Raw genomic sequence first — 27,852 nt, 5'->3', positions numbered from 1 at the left:
AGTTCAAGTGTAAGGGGGAGCAAATAACTACAAGAAGGACTGTGGCAACATTCCCTGTCTTACAAGGAAAGTAAAACAGAAGAGAAACGGGAATACAGGTCACAATATTTTTCACTCCCATAAAGCAATGAGATGCAAATGAAGGTCCTTTGAAGAGGTCCAGGTAATATAGGCCCCCTTGATAAAGGAGCATTTATTCTAAATTCTATCCTGGTGACCAGAGGGAAGGGGACCATTCACTCCATCTGACAATGAGATGATTCCCAATTCACTCTATCAACAAGATCTGCCAAACATTGATATTACTGATTCAGCGGCATGAAAAACCTTGTTATCATTGAAGGGAAACTTTTCCCTTCACACTCAAACTTTCAAGAGTAGCCCCAGTTTGACCCCTAACCCTTCCCTTCTTTATTCTATTCATGGAACGTGGGACTGAAGTTCATCCCAATATCCTTTTCCATCACAAACTATGTTTTTTGGTTTTTTTTTTACTTTATTTTACTTTACAATACTGCCATCACAAACTATGTTTTTAAAAGCCACTGGTCTTCCTAACAATATTATTAAGTGATAAGTTAATTCACTTTACACCTCTAATCTTTCTTATCAGGCAATTTTAACAGGTGCAACAATGCTTTGAAATGTAGAAAAAATTTCTTCAAACTAAGTATTGAGAAAAAGAATTTAAACTTCAACAACCTTAAGTGAGAGAAGGGAAAAAAATCTATGAGATAGATTACATTTAATGAAGGCAGGCTCTGAATATTTCTCTAAAACACCTATAAGCTCATAACTAAATGATTTTAAGATGTCATGATAAAAGGAGATGTGGGAAAATACATTACCAAGCACTGTTGAGAAATTATTCCAGGCTTATTAAGTACAGTTTCATGAAAGATGGCAGGAAGGGAAAGAAAACCTACCGAGAGGTCATCTCCACGAAGGATGTTCCCTGAGAGGTCCAGATGGACAAGAGTGGTGGCGGTCAAAGGGTTGGCACTCAGTGACTGAGAAAGGCTATTCACCCCTGCAACAATGACAAGACAAAGCTTAGTTTCCATTCCAGGAACAAAAATGAGTTCTGTGATTTTCTTTAAAAGGTCCAACAGCCCCATCAACATGCAGGACTGAGGTTAACCAGAAGCACCATTCCCAGAAGGCAGCTCGAGGATGGTCTTCTGACATCTTCTCAAGAAGAACAGGTTAGTCAGTCACAGACAACCAACTCACTGAGGAGGAGAATGAAATGGAATTAGCTTCATTCTGCTCCACTTCTACTGGTGTGGAGGGGGAAGATTTTACTTTGAAGTCTTAGAATGATGCAAACAATCTAATTGATCATTTTTATCCCTTTCTCAAACCTGCCAGGTGATTCTTGGCTTAATGTACAGTATTAAAAGGATGCAGATTCAGAGTCAGACTCTTTAGATTACTGAAACGTGGAAGTTAATCCAGGAATGTACTGCTCTGCATTATATTCAAGGCAAAATTTAGATTGAAACAGACCTTACAAAGAGAAAATACTCTGTACACAATGGAATAAGCAATCAAAAGGAAAAACTGATAGTTACCACTCTACACAATATTTATATAAAATAACATAAACGATTCAAGTCAACTCTAACACAAATGGTTCAAGCTATTATCACCTCAAAAACAAACAAAAAAAAAAGAATGAATATATGAGGAGGCAAGATTGCTCTGCAAAGAGAGAGGCATGGCCTACTATCTCTGGGTAATAGGAACTGAAACAGGTCTGTTAGCACCTTGTGGTAGGTAGATTTTCATCAGGACACTTCAAAATGCGAGCCCAGAAAGGACTGGTCCCTCCCTGAGATTTAAAGAGGTCAACACACACAATTATCACTGATGATTATTCTTTAGATAACAGGCATGTGGGATATTGCAATGCTTTTTCTGTTTCTACTGAAAGTCCATTGTTCTAAATCATGTATTTTGGAAATAACACTATTTCTAAATTGGGTATACTATTATAAATCATTTTGTTTTTCTTTTTCACTAAAATTCTTCTTGAAAATCCCAGGCTGTCTTAACCACCTAAAATAGGGGATGGGGTTTTTGTCTAGACACGGATAATTTCTTCATCAGATAAGGGGCAAGAGTCAGGCCAAAATTGCTCATGACTGCAGAACCCCAAGAGGCACTTCAAGAAAACAAAAGAAAAAAGCTGAGCATTACAAGTACAGCCCCACGTGAGAGCGGTTCTCTGTTCCAAGTTTAGACTGTGTAGCACTGATGAAGAGGTTATTATCCTTCAGCTTTGGAGAGGTACAAAGAACCAACTCCAGTGTGTGTCTGATAAAGGCTACTGAGCCATTTCTTGATGGTGAGTGTGCATCTGGGTTTGTATAGAGAAGACTTCAAGACACAGAGGGGAAAATAGTTTACTTAAGTACGTGGAAGAATTTCTTGGCCCATCAACTCAGCATTTATTAAGTGCTCATAACATGTTTATAAAATGCTGGGGATTGGGAGGTATATGTAAATAAGACCCATTCTTTGCCCTCAGAAAATTCAAAGACCACCAGGAAAGAAGCTAAATAAATTCCAGGATGAAAAGCCAGTGCTACGCAAGGATTTATTCAATCAACAAATCTTTATTTAAACGCTACTGTATAGCAGGCATGGGCTTTTGAGACCCAGAGAATAATATTTTACCCTCTCAAAGGCCATATGGTAGGAAACAAAGACAGTCGAATAACCACAATTTAGTGAGGTCAGTACTATCAAGGCTGTATATTGTCACCCTGCTTATTTTATTTAACTTATATGCAGAGTACATCACGTGAAATGCCAGGCTAGATGAAGCACAAGCTGGAATCAAGACTGCCAGGAGAAACAGCAATAACCTCAGATATGCAGATGACACCACCCTTACGGTCCTTACAGCAGGAAGCAAAGAGGAACCAAACAGCCTCTTGATGAAAGTGAAAGAGGAGACTGAAACAGCTGGCTTAAAACTCAACATTCAAAAAACAATTATCATGGCATCCGGTCCCTTCACTTCATGGCAAATAGATGGGGAAACAGTGGAAACAGTGACAGACTTTATTTTCTTGGGCTCCAAAATCCCTGCAGATGGTGACTGCAGCCATGAAATTAAAAGATGCTTGCTCCTTGGAAAAAAAACTATAACCAACCTAGAGAGCATATTAAAAAGCAGAGACATTACTTTGCCAACAAAGGTCTGTCTAGTCAAAGCTATGTTTTTTCTGGTAGTCATGTATGGATGTGAGAGTTGGACCCTAAAAAAGCTGAGCACTGAAGAATTGATGCTTTTGAACTATGGTGTTGGAGAAGACTTTTGAGAGTCCCTGGGACTGTAAGGAGATCCAACCAGTCGATCCTAAAGGAAATCACTTCTGAATATTCATTGGAAGGACTGATGCTGAAGCTCCAATATTTTGGCCACCTGATGCAAAGAACTGACTCATTGGAAAAGACCCTGATGCTGGGAAAGACTGAAAGCAGGATGAGAAGGGGACGACAGAGGATGAGATGGTTGGAGGACATCACCAACTCGATGGACATGAGTTGGAGCAAACTCTGGGAGTTGGTAATGGATAGGGAGGCCTGGTGTGCTGCAGTCCACGTGGTTGCAAAGAGTCAGACATGACTGAGCGACTAAACTGAACTGAATACTATCAAAGAAGTAAGAACCAAGAGCTTGGCAGTGAAGCAGGTGGAGATTTGATAATGTTAGACAAAAGGAACTCGTGATAGCCTCTGGAAAAGATTGATTTCTGGAGGTAATTTCTATGATTGTTCAAATGACCAACTTCCTTAAATTTGTCTGCTACTGGTAGTATCAATGTATTTTGTAATGGCATAATTGAGTCCAAAATATTTGGAAAACATCAGACTTTCATCAAGAAAATCACTTTTAAAATTATGTCCTTAGTGAGGTATAACAAAACTCAATAAATAAATTCTGAAATTATAAGCTGAAATTAGTCTTGACAGCAAAACACTCCTTGACAGATATGGGTGCTTGGCAGTTGGCCAATGTCTGATTAGAACTGGGAGAGAATTGTGTTATCAGCTCATCTTCAAGCTACTGAGACAGAATGAAGGATTTCCTCCCCTACCTCTTGAGCCCATTCCATGTGAGGCCTGGGTTAATAAGCACAGTAATGGCAGGAAATTACAAAAATATAGGATGGAAAGAATCAGGGCTCTTCCAACCCAAACTACACACAGATTTTCATGCTATTCTCCATTCTGGCTATCTAGTGATTTTGACCATTCTTCATATTTATTATTGGAGTGTTTACAGCTGGAAAAAGGTGGTACCAGATGGCCCTGCACTGACATAATCTGGCAACCAGCAGGACATTTACTAGAAATCCAGAAAACTATCACTTAGCTCACATCTGAGGAAGAGAAAGGATATTTGGACACAGTGTGGATGTCATGGGGAGATTAAAAAAAAAAAAATCTGCCTTGAATTATGGAGCCATGAATATAAACGTTTTCACAGAAACAAAATATGTTAGTCAAATTCAGCAAAAGTTTAAAAGTACAATTTAATCTGAGTTATTTTAAATCCACAGACCTTTCAGATCCTTTGTGACAGTCTGCAAGAGTACTGAAAACCTTTAAGAAATCAATTTTTAAAAAGGCAACATTTCAAGATATACATCCTAGGAAGGATAACTTAAAGTTCTTTGGGTCACATGTTATAAAACAATATTAATTCTCAAACATATTTTATTGCAAAAAAGAGATAAAGGTGTGGATCTTCATTTATAAAGGGTGGAGGGCATGTGGGGCTGTCTTGATTCGGAGGAAGCTGAAGAACCTGCCCACTCCCATCACTGGGAGGGACAGGGCAACTCCCAGAGTTTGCTCAAACTCATGTCCATCAAGTTGGTGATGTCCTCCAACCATCTCATCCTCTGTCGTCCCCTTCTCCTCCTGCCTTCAGTCTTTCCCAGCAACAGGGTCTTTTCCAATGAGTCAGCTCTTTGCATCAGGTGGCCAAAGTATTGGACCCAAGCTTGCACTCAGAAGGATCAAAGATTGTTACATCCCTCTGTTTTATAGTAATAATAATGAACAAATATATTAAATATCAAGTTAAAAAAAAAACCCTCTACCTTAAAAAAGAGTTAGACTTATGAACTACATGATACGTGACTTTACAAGAAAAAAATTTAGACTTTGAATAGAAGAGTAACAAAGGAGGGGACCTAGCAACTTCCTCCAAAAGAAATATAAATGACTAAGGAACAAGGGGAAAAAGCCAACTAAGCAATAACTGAAGAAACTAAAATTAAAATAACAGAACATTTTTGTTCAATATGCTTGACAAACAATAAAAAAGAAAGAATAATATCTACTGATGGTGAGAGTATAAAGAGGATTGAACAAAATATTTGGAGGACAAACTTGACAATACATATCAGAAACAGCTTTTTAAAAATTATACAAACTCTGATGTCACAATTCTACTTACAAGAATTTCATCCTGACTGGTGATTAGATATAGATATCATATTAACGGTGTTTTGCACTATTGAAGAATTTAAAATGGTCTAAATCCTGGCTCAGACGGTAAAGCGTCTGCCTCCAATGCAGGAGACCCAGGTTCAATACCTGGGTTGGGAAGATCCCCTGGAGCAGGAAATGGCAATGCACTCCAGTACTATTGCCTGGAGAATCCCATGGACAGAGGAGCCTGGTAGGCTGGGGTCACAAAGAGTCGGACACGACTGAGTGACTTCACTTTCACGGCTTCCCTGGTGGCTCAGAGGGTAAAGCGTCTGCCTGCAATGCAGGAGACCTGGGTTCAATCCCTGGGCCAGGAAGATCCCCTGGAGTAGGACATGGCAATGCACTCCAGTACTCTTGCCTGGAAAACCCCATGGACAGAGAAGCCTAGTAGACTACAGTCCATGGGATCACAAAGAGTCGGACACGACTGAGCGACTTCACTTTCACTTTCACTAAAGGTACAATATTAGATTATGTATGTAAGTGAGGGGACATTTTGCATACACTGAGCTATCACACAGCATTGAAAGTGACCAAGTGTTTACTGACACAAATGATCACAATTTACTATGGGGGATAGGGGAAGAAGTTTATGAAATAGTAATCACATATTATAAAATAGTATAATCACATATATACATGTGTGTGTGTTTGTAGATATTTATATTAAAAAAAACTGCTTATAGACACAGAACAGTGCGGAAGAACAAGTACCAAAGTGTCAACAGTGACAATTTTGTATTGACTTGGTACTAGTATTGCAAGTAGTTTCAGCTTTCTTAGTTATACTTTTCAGAATCTTCTAAGTCTTTACCATAATATGTAATGCACTGATAATCATCAGGAAAAGGGTTTTTATAAAGCTGATTTGCTGATGTAGAACACTGCTAACTGAAAGGGACTACACCTTAGCTTTCAGATCTGTAAATGGCTTTAGGTATCAGGACAGAAAACACTGGCTCCTGGTGAATTGTTTCCCTTTGGAAAGTTACTTTTGTCCCTTCATCTTAAACATGTGGATACAATCATGGCATGAATGGAACTAACCCCAATTTCAAATCACTCACTGTGACTGCACAGTCGGAATAAAGTAGGAATGGATGGATAGAAAACCATTCCAGGACCACTTTGCTTTACCCACTCACCCGTGACACAGTGAGAACACGCAGTGCCAGGTGCCAGGGACACGGCAATGAAGGACACAACACCCTTGCCTGCCAGAACCTTCCAGGCTAGGACACAACCGAAATGCAGTGAGAAATGAGCTCAAGTTGAGGGATTTGCAAAGTGCTATGGAATGCAGAGAAAGGGGCATCTAGTTCTGCAGGGGGTGCTGAGAGGAGGTTGTGTGAGAAGGACTTCAAAGAGAAAAGGAGATAGAAGCTGAATCTTCCAGGAGGAGCACTAATTCACCAGATTTGTGGGTGGGGACACCGAGGCTGTCCTGGGCAAAATAGGAACATATAAAAATACATGATGGAAAAACAGTATATGATGGAAGGGAGGAAGGAAAGAGAAGGGAGGCAAGGAGGAAGATGACGGTGGCAGGGACAACACGGCACTCTGTGCCAAACACGACACTATGCACATTAGCCCATTTAATCCCACCACCTCTGACGAAGAAGAGACTCAAATTTCCATATTATAAACGAGGTTGCTAAGGAACCAAGGGCCTGAGATGTATTAATGTATTTGTAGTTAAGTAAAAATGTTAGGACTCAAGCCTAGACAATCTGCTGGAGAACTGGTAATCACTAGACATATCGTCCTCAAAAGACAGTCATAAGTTAAGGAGTGGCAAATTACTCAAGGAACTTTCATTTAACACCCACACTGGGTCGGTAGCTCCACTATGTCAGGTGTTGGAGAGATGGAGACAAGAAACACACACGTGTGGCAAAGAGAGCCCCCTTCTCATAGGGGAAACACGAAATTCATACAATGATGTTAGATATGATCTGGAAGTGAAAAGGAAAGAGTAAGTGATTCGGTTGAAGCCTCAGGAATAGGGAAGACGTGTCAGAAGAGATGATCACAGATGAGGGCTTTATAAAATATACTGAAGCTCTCTAAAAATATTTGGAGATGTGTGACATAAGAGAAAATATGTATTGGTCTGTGCCCCCCTTGCCGGTTCCTGGCACAGAGCTCCTCAAACCCTTGTAATTTCCTGGGCGATAAGAACACTAGACACATCCCTTGTTCTGATATTTGTCTTTGACCCTGACTCAGGGTTCCCAAAACTCCTATAAATTCTTAAGTGATAAGAGCAGTAGGAGCACCTTTTGTTCTAATGCAGCAACTCTGCGTGGGCTCCTGGATGGGGACTGGTCATCAGAAAGACCAAGCTACAATGGGAAGCTTGGAATTCCATCCCCATTCCCACCCACCAACACTGCTGCACAAAGGGGAGAGAGTCTGGAAATGCAGTTAATAACTGAATATGCCTATGTGATAAGGCCTCCATAAACATACCATGGGGTCTAGAGAGCTTCTGAGAGCTTCCAGGTTGATGAACACATCCACACACAGAGGGTGACATGCCCCAAATCCACAGGAACAGAAGCTCCTGCGCTTGGCACCCTCCCAGTCCTCAACCTGTGGATGTCTTCTTCTGGCTGTTCATCATCTGGATCCTTTACCCTTAATAAACTAGTAAGTGTAATAAGTGTTTCCCTGAGTTCTGTGAACCACTCTAGCAAATGAATCAAATTCAAGGAGAGAGACTTCAGAACCTCTGATAACCTGGGCTTGTCACTAGGCATGTAAAGGGCATGGCGGGAGAGGAGGGTGTTGGGAGCATAACAGTCCTGTGGGACTGTTATCTCCACATAGATAATGAGCTGAGTTATAGGATATCCGGCTGGTGTTGCAGAGAACTGCCTGATATGGGGGGGTGGGGGGGGTAAACGTCCGCATATCTGGTGACCAGAAATATCAGAAGTGACATGTTTTGTGTGAGTAGTAAAGGAGACATACAGAGAAACACAGAAGGAAGAATGGAGATTTTCCCTATACAAGATTAAAGAAAAACTTTTCAAGCATGTACAAAGGTGTGATGTAAGCAGGAAGATTTCAATTTTTAGTAGTAGTGTTATAAAGGTGACGACGTAGCAAAGTAAGAACAGAACAGAGAAAAATGGGAGGATGGTGAGTGGAGTCAGGAAAGAACCTGGGGAAAGAAAGGCAACTTCCAAGACAGGAAATAGATCGGGTACAGCAAGAGTGATGACTGTAACTGCAGTTAGGCCCAACCATTTTCTGTACAACAGATAGTCCATCTGACAGGTTTATGTGTACGTGGGGGCAGGGGGAGTGTGATAGCAAAGAAGTCTTTCCAAGGATGAACCAAGAAAAACACAACCAGTAGTAATCATTTGGTAAGATACAGAATCAGTGCAAAGAAATAGAGGAAAAGAATAGAAGGGGAAAGACTAGCGATCTCTTCAAGAAAATAAGAGATACCAAGGGAATATTTCATGGAAAGATGGGCACAATAAAGGACAGAAACAGTATGGACCTAACAGAAGCACAGGATGTTAAGAGGTGGCAAGAATACACAGAAGAACTATACAAAAAAGATTTTCATGACCTAGATAATAATGATGGTATGACCACTCACCCAGAGCCAGACATCCTGGAAAGCGAAGTCAAGTGGGCCTTAGGAAGCATCACTATGAACAAAGCTTGTGGAGGTGATGGAATTCCAGTTGAGCTATTTCAAATCCTAAAAGATGATGCTATGAAAGTGCTGCACTCAGTATGCCAGCAAATTTGGAGAACTCAGCAGTGGCCACAGGACTGGAAAAGGTCAATTTTCATTTCAATCCCAAAGAAAGGCAATGCCAAAGAATGTGCAAACTACTGCACAATTGCACTCATCTCACACACTAGTAAAGTAATGCTCAAAATTCTCCAAGCCAGGCTTCAACAGAACATGAACCATTTGCTTCCAGATGTTCAAGCTGGATTTAGCAAAGGCAGAGGAACCAGAGATCAAACTGCCAACATCCGTTGGATCATAGAAAAAGCAAGAGAATTCCAGAAAAAAATTCTGCTTTATTGATTATGCCAAAGCCTTTGTGTAGATCACAACAAACTGTGGAAAATTCTTCAAGAGATGGGAACACCAGACCACCTTACCTGCCTCGTGAGAAATCTGTATGCAGGTCAAGAAGCAACAGTTAGAACCAGATATAGAACAACAGACTGGTTCCAAATCAAGAAAGGAGTATATCAAGGCTGTATATTGTCACCCTGCTTATTTAACTTATATGCAAAGTACATCATGTGAAAGGCCAGGCTGGATGAAGCACAAGCTGGAATCAAGATTGCTGGGAAAAATATCAATAACCTCAGATATGCAGATGACACCACCCTTATGGCAGATATTTCTGTATATATTCTGAAAGTGAAGAGGAACTAAAAAGCCTCTTGATGAAAGTGAAAGAGGAGACTGAAACAGCTGGCTTAAAACTCAACATTCAAAAAACGATTATCATGGCATCCGGTCCCATCACTTCATGGGAAATAGATGGGGAAACAATGGAAACAGTGACAGACCTTATTTTCTTGGGCTCCTAAATCACTGCAGATGGTGACTGCAGCCATGAAATTAAAAGACACTTGCTCCTTGGAAGAAAAGCTATGACCAATGTAGACAGCATATTAAAAAGCAGAGACATTAATTTGCCAACAAAGGTCCACCTAGTCAAAGCTATGGTTTTTCCAGTAGTCATTAGCACCGAAGAATTGATGCTTTTGAACTGTGGTGTTGGAGAAGACTCTTGAGAGTCCCTTGGACTGCAAGGAGATCAAACCAGTCCATCCTAAAGGAAATCAGTCGTGAATATTCACTCATTGGAAGGACTGATGCTGAAGCTCCAATACTTTGGCCACCTGATGCAAAGAACTGACTCACTGGAAAAGACCCTGATGCTGGGAAAGATTGAAGGAGGGAGGAGAAGGGGACGACAGAGGATGAGATAGTTGGAGGGTATCACCGACTTGATGGACATGAGTTTGAGCAAGCTCTGAGAGTTGGTGATGGACAGGGAGGCCTGGTGTGCTGCAGTCCATGGGACTGCAAAAAGTCGGACACAACTGAGCAACTGAACTGAACAGAATATACAGAAATATCAAACCACTATCTTATGCTCTTGGAACTAACAGAGTGTTGTAAGTCAACTATACTTTGTTTAAAAAAAAAATTGCTAAATCAAAAACAAAACAACACAACACAACCAGCTGCCTTTAGGAGCAGGAGGCAGGACGGCGACTCAAAGTTTAAAAAGTTGAAGACTGCATGTGGCCATTCAGATTATCCTCCACTATGAACGCATTTCACTTTAGAACACCAGAATTTCAATCAGATAATTTCTTTACTTTAAAACTGCCAAAGTATTACAATACACATACAGCTGACCCTTGAACAACATGAGGATTGAACTGCGCATAACTAACTGCCAGCTCTCTGTATCCACAGTTCCTCCACTTCTACAGATTGAACTGTGCATCATGCAGTACTATAGCATTTACTATTGAAAAATAACCACATGTAAGTGGATCCGGCAGTTCAAACCACATTGTTCAAGGATCAACTACATTATTAAAGTCCGATACATAACTGAGTAATAATTCTAACCATGTATAAGGAAGCATAGGGCAGTAAATACATTATCGATACAAAGTTAAGTAAGTAAGATATACTGTACCTTTAGGTGACAATGAGGTTTTAGACAAATTTAAATGCTTCAATCCCTTTGGGAGTTTGGCAAATTGAATGCTTAAAGAGGACACACCTGAGAAAGAAAAAGGGATCGTTAGAATTTTTAAGTTGTCAGGATTGCATTTGTTTTACAACGCCTGAAAATTAAGTTTGATTCCAATTTAAGTGCCTGTTTTTCCTAATCTAGTTGTTTTCTAGTCATCTACTATCATACCTCCTTTACTTTCTCTCCTAGCTAGGGTAAGAGAAAGGCATAATAATTATCGAAACTTTACCATTAGAGATGCTTTTCTTTGGACCAAGTGTTATCCTCTCTTCAGAGTGCTATTTCAAATGCAAATAGTCTTGGAAAGAGTGATGTAATTTCCCCTCCTTTTCTTTTTAACCTCTGTCTTAATGAGCTGATCACTTTTCTGGGTGAGCGGATGCATACTATTCAATTATTGTCAAGAAAAGAAATGTGGCATTATTCAGATAACAGCTTTACTTTAAGCAGATGAATTTCAGTATTGAATTGGCTTACAGCTAACAACCTTAGACAAAGCATCAGAGCATGTTTTAACCTACCTTCTTGAAGGTAGGTTTGGAAACATAAAATAACTCTCAAGGAATTTACAGTATTAAAAATCAAGTGGTCTCTAAATTTAATGATCAGAGTGTGAGATTGTAAAAACTCCCTCACTCACCTAAGGATTACAATGAGTGTAGACTCTTTTCTGGGAGGAAGTAAGTAACAGATAAACAATCAATGTATGTCCTACAGGGCCTTCAACCAACCCCCTGCTTCACCTGAGTTATGACCTCCCCAGGGGCATGTTTTGAGAAACATCCTAAAACTGTATTAACTGTAAGGTCCCATAGACTGGTTCTCAGACCCCAGTTCTCTCCTTACTCACGGTAAGGAACTACTGTGCTAGCTGCTGCCTATCACAAAACCCCAAATTAAATATAAATTTTATCAAGTCATAAGTACTACTCTAGAAATAAGCTAAACGTCATTCAGCTTGATTAAGCCTCTAGATGGGTGTTGCCTAAGGATGGTAGGTACTGGGAGACCCTGCCTGTCTCCCACAGCATTTCCCAAACAAGTCTGACAATCACTGGATTAAGTACTGTTAAAAAGGCTTTTTAATTAAAAGTATGTCTAGAGATTTGAATATGCTAAACCATAGTGCTAACTGCAAAGAGGGGAGAGGTCTGATATTTCGTCAATACATTCTTGTAAAATGAGTTGATTTAAATAGTTTAAATGAAGACATCAAAATTTGGGTATACAATTCAAGCCATGCTTAGAGTGAAGTCTATAGTCCTAAATATACAAGTGAATAAAGAGCAGCTGTAAACTAATAATTTAAGTATCCATCTCACAATGTCTAAAAAGCAACAATAAATTAATCCCCATTTCATCTCCATAAACAGAAGGAAAGAAATAACAAAGGGAAGACCTCAATTAAATAGAAAGCAGTCATAAAATAAACTTAACAAAATATGTTCTTAAAAAGTAAAATTAATAAATCTCAGCAAGACTTAGCAGCAGCAGCAAGACTTTAAGAGGAAGAGAAGGATCAAAGTATTAAAATCAGAAATGAAAACAGAACACCAGAAGAGATTCTACAGACACTAGAAATGGAACAGAAGGGTATAAGAAAAAAGTCTACAGATCAAAAAATGTATCACTGTAGAAGAAATCCTTCTGAAAAATACAACTTAGCAAAACTTACTTAAGAAATAACATCCCCTATCTAAGAAAATAATAAATCTATTATTAAAAACCTCTCCGCAACGAAAAGCAAAAGAAGCCAAAGATAAGAGTATGCATTGTATAATTCTATAGTGGTGAAGCTCCAGAATAAATAAAGCTAATCATAACAGAAGGCAGAATACAGACAAGTTCGTGCATTTTCATAACATCCTATTTCTTGACCTTCATAGTGGCTGCGTGACAGCATTCCCTTTGGAAAAATTCATGAAGATCTAAACTTGGAACTTACAGACCTTTATGAATGTACATTATACTTCACTGAGTACAAGTTACTTCAGAAAACTTAGGTACAGAAGATAACACAGGAGGAAATCGAGATGACTGGGTGGCAATGACTTGTTAGATACCACACTAAAGGCACAGTCCGTGAAAGGCATCATCAATTAGTTGGACTTCACTAAAATTTAAAATTTCTGTATATTTAGCAAGGGGGAAGGGGACGATAAATTGAGAGATTGGGATTGACGCATACACACTACCATATATTGGGTTGACCAAAAAGTCCCTTTGGGTTTTTCCATAACATCTTACAGAAAACCCTCAACAAACTTTTTGACCAACCCTGTATAGAACAGATAACTAGAAGAGAAATAAAGGAAGGACACCATCATGGGTAAATGGATAACTAGCAGGAAGCTGCTATTTAACTCAGGGAGCCCAGCCTGGCATTCTGTGACAATCTAGAGGGGTGGAGTGGTGCTGGAGGGAGATTTAAAAGGGAGGGGAGATGTATATAATTTTGACTGATTCACACTGATACACGGCAGAGACAACCACAACACTGCAGAGCAATTATACTCCAATTTATAAAAATCACCCATGACAAAAAATTAATACGAACCTACTTTATAGTACATGGAACTCTGCTCAACACATAAAACTGCAAATGCCTACAACCAAACGCAAGGGCACCCACCATTCTATTCAATCCTTAATCAGAAACTTTCCTTTAAAAAGGAAGGGAGACAAAAAGGAATAAATAACACAATACTACTTTTCTCTAGAAATAGAACTATCACACCTTAAGTAATGAAAGCAATAAAAGGTGAAGCTAAGTCATGTTTGATCATTTATTTTAAATGAAAAAAGCAGGATTAAAGGTAAAAAAGGACTAAAGGCTCAAACACAAGACTGTCTGGTTAAAGTATTTTTTTCTCTAATTCTAGACTAAGTTTTACTAGCTTCTTTCTCAACAAAATGTTTTGTTTCAGCTTCCTAGGCATCCACAAATCATAAATACATTCTATTTCCTCTTTTAAGAAATACCCTTGCTAAGTGCTAATCGAATGAAAGGCATAAATGAGGTCAGTTACTGTTCAGTTTTTCAAAAATAAAAGAACTGAGTTCATTTTTGATAAAAAGTCCTCCACTTTGGCAGGCTTCAGAAATGGAGTCTTAGCAACAAGAATAAATTGAGAGTGGTTGGCAGCCAAAATCTCAGGAAAAACAAAAAAATTCACCTGCCTTGTATTTCCTGAAGTTAGTTACTAAACAGTGCCATGGAAGAAGCTGATCATCGAGAAAATATTTCCCCCACGAAGAAAGGACAGAAGAGACTTTTTAGCTTCTGGCAAAAACTATTCAATCCTGCCCCCCAAATAAAGCCACACAGCCTTCAGAGCTATGAATTAAAACAAAATTTATCACCAAAAGCTTTCATCTGGAGACTTTACTGGATGAATAACCCTTCATGTAATTTATTTTTGTTTTAGTTTGTGTCAAATTTAGAAGGAAAAAAGGTCTAATTTTTATTTCTCCTTTCAAAATGGAAACCATTATAGCTCCCTCTGCTTCAAAATATTTATGACTAATAAAAAGTAACTATAAAATGTTTAGAATTTTAATTTGGAATCATAAGTTATTAACTCACAAAGACAGGAAATTAAATTTGGCATTGCTGTTTTACCTCATTAATCATGCATGTACTTAAAACTCTACGACAATAACATGCATGCATGCATACTGAGTCACTTCAGTCATGTCCGACTCTTTGCAACCCTGTAGACTGTAGCCCACCAGGCTCCTCTGTCCATGGGGATTCTCCAGGCAAGAATACTGGGATGGGTTGCCAGGCCCTCATCCAGGGGATCTATCTTCCTGACCTAGGGATCAAACCTGCATCTCTTAGGTCTCCTTCATTGGCAGGTGGGTTCTTCATCACTAGTGCCACCCAATTACATATAAAACTCTAAAGCCTTGATATCTTAGAATTTGTGTGATTCACGTGGTAAGGAATAAAATGGTTTAAGGTTGGTCCTTGTTGATTCAGTTCAATCGCTCAGTTGTGTCCAGCTCTTTGCAACCTCATGGACTATACAGCACACCAGGCCTCCCTGTCCATCACCAACTCCTGTAGTTTATTCAAACTCATGTCCATTGAGTCAGTGATGCCACCCAACCATCTCATCCTCTGTTGTTCCCTTCTCCTTATTGACTGAAAGCATAATATTGGTAACTTAACAAAATTCTGCCCCTGGAGTTCTAGCAACATGATCAGGGAATCAAATGACTCTTGGCTGTTAGAAAGCATATAGATTTGAACACTGTAGATGTCAGAAGACAGGTGAAAGTTAAAATCTTTAGATTTCTAATTTCAATGGCTTCCCTGGAGAGTTCAGAAACACTAAGAAAACTAACTAAATAAAATATAAGATACTTCCCTGGGGGTTCAGTGGTTAAGAATCCTCCTGCCAATATAGGGGGCACAAGTTCCATTCCTGGTCCAGGAAGATCCCAAATATCATGGAGGAACTAAACCCATGTGCCACAACTGAGCCCACATACCCAGAACCTGTGCTCCAAAGCAAGAGAAGCCACCACAGTCCAAAGCTTGCACACCACAACAAAGGTAGCCCCTGCTCAACAACTAGAGAAAGCCTGCGTGCAGCAATGAAGACCTGGCACAGCCAAAAATAAACAAAATAAATAATAAAATATTTTTTAAGATAAATAAAACATGATGGAGTATTTCCATTTCAAAGATAAAGCTGAGAGGAAGAGATTGAAGAACTAGGAATATAGGGAAAAAACAGTCAATATACCTAACTTTTAAATGCCCTAAAATCTAAATCTATGAGGTTTCTAAAATATTGTTTTACACTGTGTAAACATAAAGATATCAGTTCAATTCAGTTCAGTCGCTCAGTCGTGTTCGACTCTTTGAGACCCCATGAATCGCAGCACGCCAGGCCTCCCTGTCCATCACCATCTCCCGGAGTTCACTCAGACTCATGTCCATCGAGTTGGTGATGCCATCCAGCTGTCTCATCCTCTGTCGTCCCCTTCTCCTCCTGCCCCCTATCTCTCCCAGCGTCAGAGTCTTTTCCAATAAATATGGCTAAATCATGACTCTAAAGAAAAGTATTTTCTGTTGTGTAGCAGTCACACAGAAACCTGGCATCTTTAAATATCAAAGTGCTTAAGAAAATGTATCGACGTGCTGCGGAATAAGCCAATGTTTTCCAAATCTCATGCACAAAGATTTCCTTCTACTTCCATAGGAAATTGAGATAGCCAAATCAGAAAATCCGAAAGACAGTATAAGAGACTGATTGATTGATCACTCAGGAAATTCTAGATAATAGTCTGAACAATCAGTGCCAGGTATGACTCTGTAAGCTTTTCCAAGTTATGTAAACACAGCTTCCTGATCCATAAAAGGAGAGCAACATTTGCACTATTTAACTTCACAAGGCGACTCTGAGTCAAACGTGGGAGTAAAAGTTAACAGGTATTGAGTGCACAGTACGTGACACAATGCATTGCTATTCCTATGGCTTTTACGTATATTCTCATTTGATCTTTAAAACATCCTTGTGTGGGAGGTGCTATTATTATTTTCGAGAAATCTGAGGTATAGAGAAGTTAGGTAATTTGTCCAAGGAAACTCAGATGAAAAGTGGAGAAGCTCAAATCTGAACCCACGTATTCTGACTCTAAAACCCACTGACATACACTGAGATATGAAGGATCTACCCCGCCCTCAAATGTAAGCAGCATTTCTAGAATCCATTTGTCTTGTCTTATTCAGATCAAATCAGAACCACCACCAGATGGTCAGCAAAAAAACAACTTGGGTGCATCAGGTCAACATTTCCAAAAGAAAAACATTTCAAGACAGGATTCTAAATCATCCTTAAACAAAATAATCCAATTTAGAATAAAATGAGGGGAGGAAATCAGGACAGACATTCCTGACGAGGCTAAGATCATAAAATCGAGGGTAACTGGGAACGGTAACCAGGGAGACTGGAACACAGAGCTTGTGACATTTAGGGAAGGAAAGTGTGTGAAACGAGTGGAGAGAGAAAAGCTCTGTTTCCCAAAACACTCCACTTTAATCCAAAAAGTCATCAGATCCAAAGCACTAGTCAGGAGGCGATGACTGGAACACCCTGGTTCAGACACTAGGTCAGTCCAGAGGACTCAACACAGAGCTAGTTAATAAAGTGCAGTAGGCATAGAGAGTTTCAAGCCTTTTCTACCATGACCCGCATACAGAAAGAGATTTGACACTGTGGTGCAGGAAGCTCATACCAAAATAAGCACATAGACATATAAGCGAAAACTAAAACCCCAGTTTTCCTGAACAATACACTCTGATATTTTCTATTGTGTTCTATTTCTTCTTTTTATTAAAATGCTTACCAGGTCTTGACCTACAGTCTGAACACACACAGGACTAGGAGGCCAAGAGCAAGCTGGGGAACTGGCTGGCCCTGCAACTGGGATAAGAAGAGCTCATGAATGCGTGTGGTCCATTCACTGCCTTGTGGGGCTCCTGCAGAGCACGAAGAGCAGGGCATCCAGCACTGGAAGCACGACCCCCCTCCTACTAAATCATACTTCATTCTCCTCCACCAGCAGCCCCTTAACAACAGAAGGCTGCTTGTCCTCTGAGCACGAGCCTGACGGGGAGGCTGAGCTGTAAATAGAGCTGTAAATATCAGGGCTTTGCTGCATCAACATTCATATCACAATGCAAGGAGCCAAGCTTCCGCTCTGAGAGTTTCCAAATAAGGCCCTGAGAGGATGGTTCAGGTGCAAAAATCAAATTCTACTTGGTACTTAAATTCCTCAGCATTCTGGGCTGCCAAACTGCCTTGTGTTTCTTTGTGTTTCCTTCTTCCCGGGCTTGGCCTCTTTTACAGACTAAACAATTCAACTGCACACTCCTCCTCCCATGCTTTTTTTATTGTTTTTCAGTGAAAAGCTCAGAAGCAAAAGTCATGACCATTTTCCCCTATTTTGAACTCTCTATAAATATTTTACGCTCAGTTGGATTTCTTGTGGACTCCCATCCAGGAGCAGAAAAGCTACCAATCACCTTTAGGTATTTAGCCTGGATGGAAGAAAAGAAAAAAAAGCCTGTAAAGAATTTGTGTTCAGGAGGCTCAGTCCAAAGAATGAAAAAAAGGTGGGGAATACAGGTGCTGGCAGTTGTCCAAGAGCTCCGGCCAAACATAGCAACGAAGGAATCTAGAAGGAGCAGAAACACAGAAAGCCTTAGTTTGAGAAAATATTTTCAGGAGTGTCAAGCCTTGAGTGTAAGTGAGCAGAAAACTCCCTGGAGAGTCAGCATCTACGCATGAAGCTCTGGAAAACATCCTTGGAATGATTCTTGATTCTCACACCTGGGAATGCAGGTAGGTGAAAGATGTACAAGGATCAGGTCACATACGTAGGAAAGTGGAGGAAAAGGCAGGGACACGTCATCTCTCCACACCAGTTCTGACTCTGCACGAAAGAATCTTGATAAACTTCACCATGGTTTTCAATTCCAATTTAAAAGCGACAAAAAAAGGAATTCTATTATGAAATGAAATTCAATTTAAAGACAATATTTATTGATTGCATATAAGGTCTTGGGCTAGGTGCCCTGTGTCTTAGGAGATTACGACGATTATCCAATGATAGATAAGGAGGAGGAATGAGAAGTAAGGCTGGTACAGAGACATCCATATCTAATTCCAGTGCAACAGAATGAAGAACTGCTATCTCAGAAGTTCAAACCCAAGGTGAGGAGTCAACAGATAAGGCTGTCCCAGAGGGCTGTGCCTCAGGGCATACGAGGCACACCACTGGAAAGATGAAGAGCCTCAGACTCATTCTTCCCCTAAAAGCATCTGCCTACAAAGCAGGAGACCCAGGTTCCATCCCTGGGTCGGGAAGATCCCCTGGAGCAAGAAATGGCCCCCACTCCAGTACTCTTGCCTGGAAAATCCCATGGACGGAGAAACCTGGTAGGCTATAATCCATGGGGTTGCAAAGAGTCAGACACAACGGAGTGACTTCACTTTCAGCCTTCCAAGCCCCAATAATATGAAAGATCTTTGGGGTCTCGCTTCTTTCCCTAAATATAGTTTTTGGGGTTCACCCACGTCCCAGCAGGACCATCATCTCATTCTCTTGTGCTCTTTGTACAGGGTTCCACGGTACAGATACACCACATTCTGTTTATCCCCCGACTAGGGATAAGCATTTGGGTTTCCACTTTGGGGCAACCATGAACTTCTATCAACACTCATTCACTAGTGTTTGAGCCGACATTCATTTCATCTCTCTTGGGGACCACCTAAGAGTGAAATTGCTGGGTCATAGAGTAAATTTGTGTTTGACTTTTGAAGCAACTGGCTAACCAGCACCCGAAGAGGCTGCCCCATTGTACACTCGCGCCAGTAATGCTCAAGTTCCCATTTTACACATCCTTTCCAACACTTATTTTGATGATAGCTCAACTACTGGTTGTGAGGTGGTATCTCAGTATGGTTTGAGTTTGCGTTTCTCTGATGACCAAGGAGTGTCCCTTACTACACTCTGGATTTCACATTCCTAGTGACCAGCACTTAATAACCATTGATTGTGTCCAGTCAGGAGACAGACACTTTTGAGTTCCTTCCATGTTAAAAACAAAAGCAAAACAGCCCTCCTGTCTACAAAAGGTGATCTACATGGTTTTAGTCATGTCTTGGTAGCATTTGACTAGTAGAGAGAACACTTGTTTTTCCCAAAGAAAATACTAAAACCCCAGAGAAACTCCTGTTCCGGAGTTACATTTCCATTATGTTCAGCTTTGCCTTTTACGCCTATGAGAGTGTCTTTCATGTGATCTCGTTTTCCAATTTAGTCTCAACCTTCCTTTAGACTCACTACTTCAGACGCTAGGAAGTTCCTCTTCAAATGTCTCCTTGGATGCCACATGGGTATCTTTTTCAATGAAGAACAACGTCAGTAACAGGAACAAAAATACAGAACTGAGTGTCTATACCAGGATCTTCAGCTCAGTTTAATAATTAACCCTCATCAACTATATAACATCCCAAGATGAAAGGCCCTCAGTCAACAACACTGGAAAACATCTGTAATAAATATACAATGAAAACAAAGTATCCCCTCTAGAGATAAAGCTACTCCTTCTTAAATCTCATCCATCACTGTTCTCCTACTGAGAATTCAAACTCTCAGGCTTCGCTTTCTAAAGCTACTGACTCTTCACTCTATCCATGCAAACATCTTCTAATGAAACCTTCTTTTGCCACCTCATGAAATTTAGTCCTTCAACTCCTCTCTATTCTCACATTCAAATCTCATTAAAAATTAAAAGACATCTGTGATAGGCAGAATTGTAAGCTGGTCCTCAAGATTCCTGTCCCTGGTAAACACATCCTACGTAATTTCTTTAAGTGTCTGGGGTAGACCAAAGAACGTGATGGGTTATCACAAATCTAAAAAGAAACGATACAAGTGAACTTACAAAACCAAAAGAGACTCAGACATAGAAAAACAATTTATGGTTGCTGAGGGAAGGATAGAAGGAAGGGACAATTAGGGAGTTTGGGATGTACATGTACACACTGCTGTATTTAAAACGAATAATGTATGACAAACCACTATAATATTGTTAAGTAGCCTCCAATTAAAATAAATTTTCTAAAAAGTTTATTTTTTTAATTAAAAAAATAATACAATGGATAAGCAACAAGGACTGACTATATAGCATACAGAATTCTGCTTAATGTTATGTGGCAGGCTGGATGGGATGGGAGTTTGGGGGAGAATGGATACAAGTCTATGTATGCCTAAGTCCCTTTGCTGTTCACCTGAAATTATCACATCGTTAATTGGTTATACCCCATTACAGAATAAGTAACTGGGAAAAAAAGGAATATGATGGGATATCACAATGTGATTAGGTTACTAATCAGTCCATTCTGGATTAATCAAGAGGGAGACTGTCTTGGAGGAGTCTGACTCAAACAGGTGACCTTCACAAGAAAGTGAAGCATCAGAGAGTTGTGCTTCTGCTGGCCTGGAATGCGAGGCAGACGGTAAAGTCGGGAGAGGAGGGGACCACGTGGTGGGGACATGAGCACAGCCTTCAGGCACGGGAAGTGCTCCCTGACCTGTCAAGGAGCAATAAAATGATGACCTAGTCCTACAGCCTCAGGAAATTTAATTCTGCCAACAATTAGTGAGCCTGAGAAGACCCCAGATCACATAAACCCCAGCTGACTTGACTTCAGTCTCATGATACTGAATAGAGAACCCAGTTAACCTGTACCCAGACTGACCCAAAGACACTGTGTGATAATAAATCTATGTAATCTTAAATTGCCATGTTTGTGGTAATTTGCTACCCAGCAAGAAAAAGTCAATATGATCGTTTAAAAATAATATCCTCTTTTTCACTTGGATCACTTCCAGAAACTGTCAGCTGTTACAATCATATTGGGTCAGCCAAAAAGCTCATTTGGGTTTTTCTGTAAGATCATACAGGAGCGTGAGTATTTTCACCAGAGGCTGGAAAAAATTTAAGCCAACAAGAGCATTTATAATATAATTACAACTAAGACTGACACTATTCTTCAGGCATGGCTAAATGAAAACTCCCTAATCGTCTTACAGTTCTGGCATCAACAGTTATGTAAATGCTACGGTACCTCGATCCTCCAGTGGGTTGCCAGCAAGGTTAATCGTGTGCAGCCCTGAAGTGGGATTATGTGCTAGAGCACTGGCCAGTTTTTGTGCAAAATCTCTGCAAGTAAACAAACATTAAGACACAATGTGTAAAAAGACTCAATTAGAAAATTTAATGCTAGAATAGCTAGAGTGAAATTTATAAAAAGGAGGAGCCTTTACAGTATTAACCTATATATCATATTTGTCAAGAACCAATTTTTACAATATTAATCTATATATCATATTTGTTAAGAATCAATCTATGTTTATGAGTACATATCCTCATTAGAGAATCTGTAAAGTCATAGCTAGAATACAGTTCATCTTGATCAGTCCAAACCTCATTCCAAAGAAAAATGTGTAATTGCTTCTTTAAAGACACATTAAAAGATGCTATTAATAGTACTTTTGGCCCTTCTATGACTTAAATCCTGAATTGTTTTTTCATGAAAATCACAATAGGCTATTCCCTATATCAGTTTTAATTTCATGCAATACTCATGAAGGCAGAAGTGACTGCCCTAATTGAATTTGAAGGCTATAGTTGCTAGCACTATATTTTCAGTTCAGTTCAGTTGTTCAGTCCTATTCGACTCTTTGCGACTCCATGGACTGCAGCACGTCAGACTTCCCTGTCCATCACCAACTCCCAGAGTTTGCTCAAATTCATATCCAACAAGTCAGTGATGCCATCCAATCACCACATAGTCAAAAGCACTATTTTAAGTGCGTTTAACTTAAAATAATGTGTTAAGTGCTATGACTATGAAACTACCAAGCCTCCTCACTTAGTAGCAGTTACATCTTTACTCCAGCAAGTTCGAAGTCGCATGCCCCCATTAAGGCTTGGGTATTGTTACCGAACCACACTTGATGAAGATTATTTAAGTGTGAATTTGAAAAGGGAGAGAAATGGTTGAAACAGATCAAAGCGAAACAATAACATCCTATGAAATGTGCCATTACTATGACTACGATTTATGATTAATGGTACTAGTAAAAACTAACACATAGCATCTCTAATATGAAAGATTTTGAAACTTTTCTAAACACTTTCCATGTATTAATTCATTTATCCTTACAACCGTAATTCTATAAAGTAAGCATTATTATCACCAACTTAAAAATGAAGAGACTGAGGTACAGAGAACTGAACCAACTTCCCCAAAGACATGAGGCATCTGACCCAAGGGTCCACGCTCTTAAGCATTATCCTTATATACCCTCAAAGATACCATGTGACACACCACAAAAGAAGATAAAATCCTTGACCTTTATAATAATGATGGGGATCACAGGGACTTTTTTTTAAGATGAGAAAACACTATACAGGTGATATCATTAACTTTTTTCTCAAAACCATATATTAATTTAAGAAAAAAGGGGAAAATGTTTTAAAGCTACACATTCATATATTCAGGAAAATACTCACGTTCTAAGTCCAGCATTTTCCAACACCAATTCTTCCAGTCGATTGGACCTGCTCACCACCCTCAAGATCTGTTCACAGACATCAGTGGACTGTAACAGAAAATATTCTTGACCATGTCGTAAGTCAGAATATGACCTCATTTCACCATCATAAATCCTTGCAGCTACAAAGCTTTAAATAAATCATTCATTCAATCAACAACCCATGAGTTGACAACTACTCCTACACAGCCTGCTGATGAAGATTCAGGGAACACAACAACACAAGGGACAAAGTCCCTGACTTCAAGAGTGATACCACCCAGAAGGCAATCAGACAAGACGGAAATAACATAATTATGACAGGAAAACAGGCATTTTGGCAGTGCTATAGGCACATAGATTTCATGCAATCCTGGGAAAACCAAAAGAAATCCCCAGGAAAGTGATACCAAAATAAAGAACCAAAGCCTGAGTGGTAGTGACGATGGTGATGAAGCTCTACTTACTGAGTTCTTGTCACGTGCCAGGCCCTGAGCTAAGCCCTCTCTGTGTATTTCATTATTAAGCTGTTAGTTATTATTATCCTCTTTTTATAAATAACATTTAAATATCATTTACTTTAAGAGAGAAGCTGAATAACCACTTGATAAAGGTTGGGTGATACAATGTTGCTACTAGTAATCTCTAAACTAATAAGGAATAAGAAAGACTAATAATCATCTCATGTTAATAAACCTCATGTTTTAAAAAATTATGTAGTCATAAACTCACATCTTTCAAAATATTTTAAGTGCTTAGGATATAATGTTAAGTGAATATGCATAATTAAAATCAAGTGTTTAATAAAGATTATAACAATTGAAATGGCTAATATATGCAGCCAAAAAGTCTTGAGGGGACTATGAGAAATGAAGAGTTGTGCCTTGATAGAACTGTGCAGAACTTTTTCTTTTAAATTTTTACCTATTAAAGGTTTGTATTTATGTATATCCTGCCTTATTCCAAAACTAACTTAAGGTAGCTCCTGACCTTATTCAGACATTGAAAAGTGATTTTTAAATGTCATAACTTAAGGTCTCTTTAAATCTTTTATGTTATTAAAAGAGAGAGAGAAATCATTTTGTGTGGTAAACCATATAATAGAGCAGTTTCTTTTCTTAAAATAGTACATAAAATATTATAGTTCTTTATCAGATCATAAATATCCAAGCGGATTAACCATTATTGGAAAAGTATAAAATGTAGCACAAATTCTCCAGTCAAGTAGCCTTTAGAAAAACGACTTGGAAAACCACCAAGAGGCACAGAATTTAAAGCTTTTATAATTCTCGTGTCCTGCTTGATTCCTCTGGGTTTATAATGTTGCCTTCATACCATTCCTGGGTTTCTAATGTGGCCCACAGATTGATGAGGGGAGAGGAAAATTAATTCCAAGTGACCCAATGCGTGCAATTTATATTATGCTGACAGTGGTGATTTTCAAAATGCTGACCCCTTATTAGTACCATTCTTCGCCTTACAATATACAACTAGAGGAACTGATCTTATTCTGTGTTATGATAAAAGGTGATTACTCAGACATGTTTTTGTGAAGATTATTCTAATTTCCAGAAATAATCCATAGTATCATCACCTTTCCAGGGCTACCTGAGAGCATCCAGAAAAGTAATTTACCAAAGCTGAGTTGTGAAGCAAGGCTTTCATCTACTCACTGGAAATTATTACTGTAATTAAAATTTATTAAAATGTAGGAAAAGTGTGTCCAACTTTTCTTTAACATGCCAGTAGGGAAGAGGTATGACGAGTCGTTCATGATTACATTAATTTTCTACCTTTTATTAAAGCCAACTACATGAAAAGTGTTATTTGCTACACCAAAGAATATACATGGATGGATGTTTTAAAGAGATACACACACAAACTTGGACATCAAGAAAATGACACCATTACAGTAGTCTTCCCCAAATGCCTATTGCACGTTCAGCACTTTGTTTACAGATTTAAGGAAAAGGTTTTTTTTTTAACAAGTTAATATGATAACTCTCTAGGAGCTTATATTTATTTTAAAATCAAATGTATAGCATGAAAACTAGAGAAATCACTATAAAATAACAAATGAACTCGTTCAAAATAAAACAAATATGGAAGTTTGAAAATGAAAGGAACCACATGCCATATCTGGTCCAAGCACATAATTTTTAAAAGATTTTAAAAGACCTAATGATGCTCACTGACTTGCCTAAATGATAAAAAGAGAGTTGAGCAAAATCCCAATTCTACTGCGATTTTATGAGTCCAGAACCTTGGCCCTAATTGCGTATTTGGCATATCTTCAAAAACAAACAAACAAACAAAAAACCCTCCATCCTTCTACTTAAATTTGGAATAGTGACTGCTAACAGACTTCATAAGATCAGCATAAAGCATATAAGTCGCATTTTTCCTGTGGGACAGTAAGCACAGGAGACTTCTGCTGTGCAAGAAGCAATTTTAATAACCCAGAGAATTCATATAACTTGAGAAGTCCCTTCTTTCTACACTTTGTGTTTTAAAATAGCTGAAGAAGGTGTAATGCTTTCCTGTGCCTCAAATAAACCAACTATTAGAAAATGTTTCGAGATTACATTTTGCAATAGCCATCAAAGGCAAAGTATCATTTCTTTTTAACTTTGGGTAACAAACATGGAAAAACTGCTAATCTCTTTGAAAACTTGCAGAAAGATATCCCAAAGAGTATTTCTCATTTTTAAACACTAAGCATTAAAAATATACACATTTTTGTGTTTAAATCTGTTATTAGAAAAGCAGAGAAAGCAATAATCCTCAAATCCTGTCTTCCACTTCCCACCATCCCAGGGCATCCAAAAAGGCACACAAGCATTTACATGCTTTGTCTGGCCAAGACCGAAATAATTACGTGTGTGTTTTCTTTCCTAAACACCTAAGGCATTTAAAAAAGAAATGCTGCCTGGGAGGAGTAACGATAGAACAGCAGCTCCAGTGGCCTGATACTAGTGATTTCAGATAATTTCCAAAAGAGGGATGTCCACAACTTCCTCAGAGCTCTCTTGTGCCCCATTTTGAAAATCATAGGCTTAGGTGAATGTCTGAATGAGCCAGGAAAACTGACTTGGTAGCAAAGCATTGTTCTCTCTGATCCCACAATCCCTGGGCTAATCTACTTCTCATTCCTCGAATGGCTCCCCTCGCACATCTGCAATCTCTGTTGGCTCAGCCCTGCAAACGGTCCCCATCCCTGCAAACAGCAAATGAGAGGCTTCTGTCCCCAGGTCTCCCATCACGGCTGTCTGCTCACTCACTCCCTGGGGGTCACCATCCGTACTTCCATCATCACTGATCTCGGACACCCCCCTGTTTAGCTGATACAGTTTCCATAATTCATGCTCCCCCATTTGTTCACTTCTCAGCCTCTTTGCTAATCTGATTGTGAGGATGACAATAACAGCTGACAGTTGTGAAATGCCTGTAGTAGGTTAGACATTGTGTTAGAACTTCCATATAAATTATTTGGGCTTCCCAGGTGGCAGAGGTAAAGAATCTGCCTGCCAATGCAGAAGCAAGAAATACGGGTTCAATCCCAGGAAGTTTCCCTGAAGGAGGAAATGGCAACCCACTCCAGTACTCTTGCCTGAAAAATCCCATGGACAGAGAAGCCTGGCTGGCTATAGTCCATGGAGTCACAGAATCAGACACAACTGAGCACTGCCACTATATATATATAAAATTTATATATATAATAATAATTTTTATATATTTATAAAATTTATAATTATATATATATATATAATTTACTCATCTCAATAACCTGCAAATGAGTTACATTGCTGTGTCCATTCATTCATTCAACAAAAGTCATTTGACATCTATTGATTAAACCAGCTTTTACTGAGTAGCTACTGTGAGCCACGTACTTTGATAAGCACTGAATGGAGATGAATAAGACATGAGTTCCAATTAGCTCACAATAACAGGGATATAGGAAATAGAGGCCCTGGAAGATCAAGCAATGTATCTAAGGTCACACAGCCCTGTAGTAAGAGTCCGAATCTGAAACCCAGATTTCTGTTTCTAAGCCCACATTCTTACTGTCAACCACATTGGCTCTTAATGATCCCCAAATGAGTTCCACCCAAGTTTATATCTATTAAGGCATTTATATCTATAATGCCTTAAGCCACTCACACCCCAGGCAAGGTCAGCAGGCTGGCCACCAGCAAATCTCAACCTTCCACTTTCAACAGATCCAGTTCTCAATCCAAATGCTATCTCTTCACTTGGAAAGTTTTTAAATTTTTTTCAGACTTTTTAATTGGAAGATAATTACTTTACAATGTTGTGTTGGTTTCTGCCATAAAACAATGCAAATCAGTTAGTTCAGTTCAGTCGCTCGGTCGTGTCCAACTCTTTGCGACCCCATGAATCGCAGCACGCCAGGCCTCCCTGTACATCA

General features: G+C 39.2%; 1 protein-coding gene across 1 annotated transcript in view; it reads right to left on the bottom strand.

The window, feature by feature from the left end:
* Positions 1-27,852, bottom strand: part of CARMIL1 (capping protein regulator and myosin 1 linker 1) — a 308,343-nt gene that overhangs the window by 107,075 nt on the left and 173,416 nt on the right. The window contains exons 10-13 of the mRNA XM_052648705.1: positions 23,401-23,489; positions 21,950-22,044; positions 11,235-11,321; positions 927-1,030 (exon numbers count right to left, since the gene is read on the bottom strand). Coding sequence (XP_052504665.1) covers positions 927-1,030; positions 11,235-11,321; positions 21,950-22,044; positions 23,401-23,489 — 375 coding nt within the window. The remainder of the gene's footprint in view (positions 1-926; positions 1,031-11,234; positions 11,322-21,949; positions 22,045-23,400; positions 23,490-27,852) is intronic.

The sequence above is a fragment of the Budorcas taxicolor genome, chromosome 11 (assembly GCF_023091745.1).
Source record: "Budorcas taxicolor isolate Tak-1 chromosome 11, Takin1.1, whole genome shotgun sequence".
NCBI classification, from domain to species: Eukaryota; Metazoa; Chordata; class Mammalia; order Artiodactyla; family Bovidae; genus Budorcas; species Budorcas taxicolor.
Note: the sequence above shows the minus strand (reverse complement) of the source record. Positions and strands in the feature narration are given on the sequence as shown.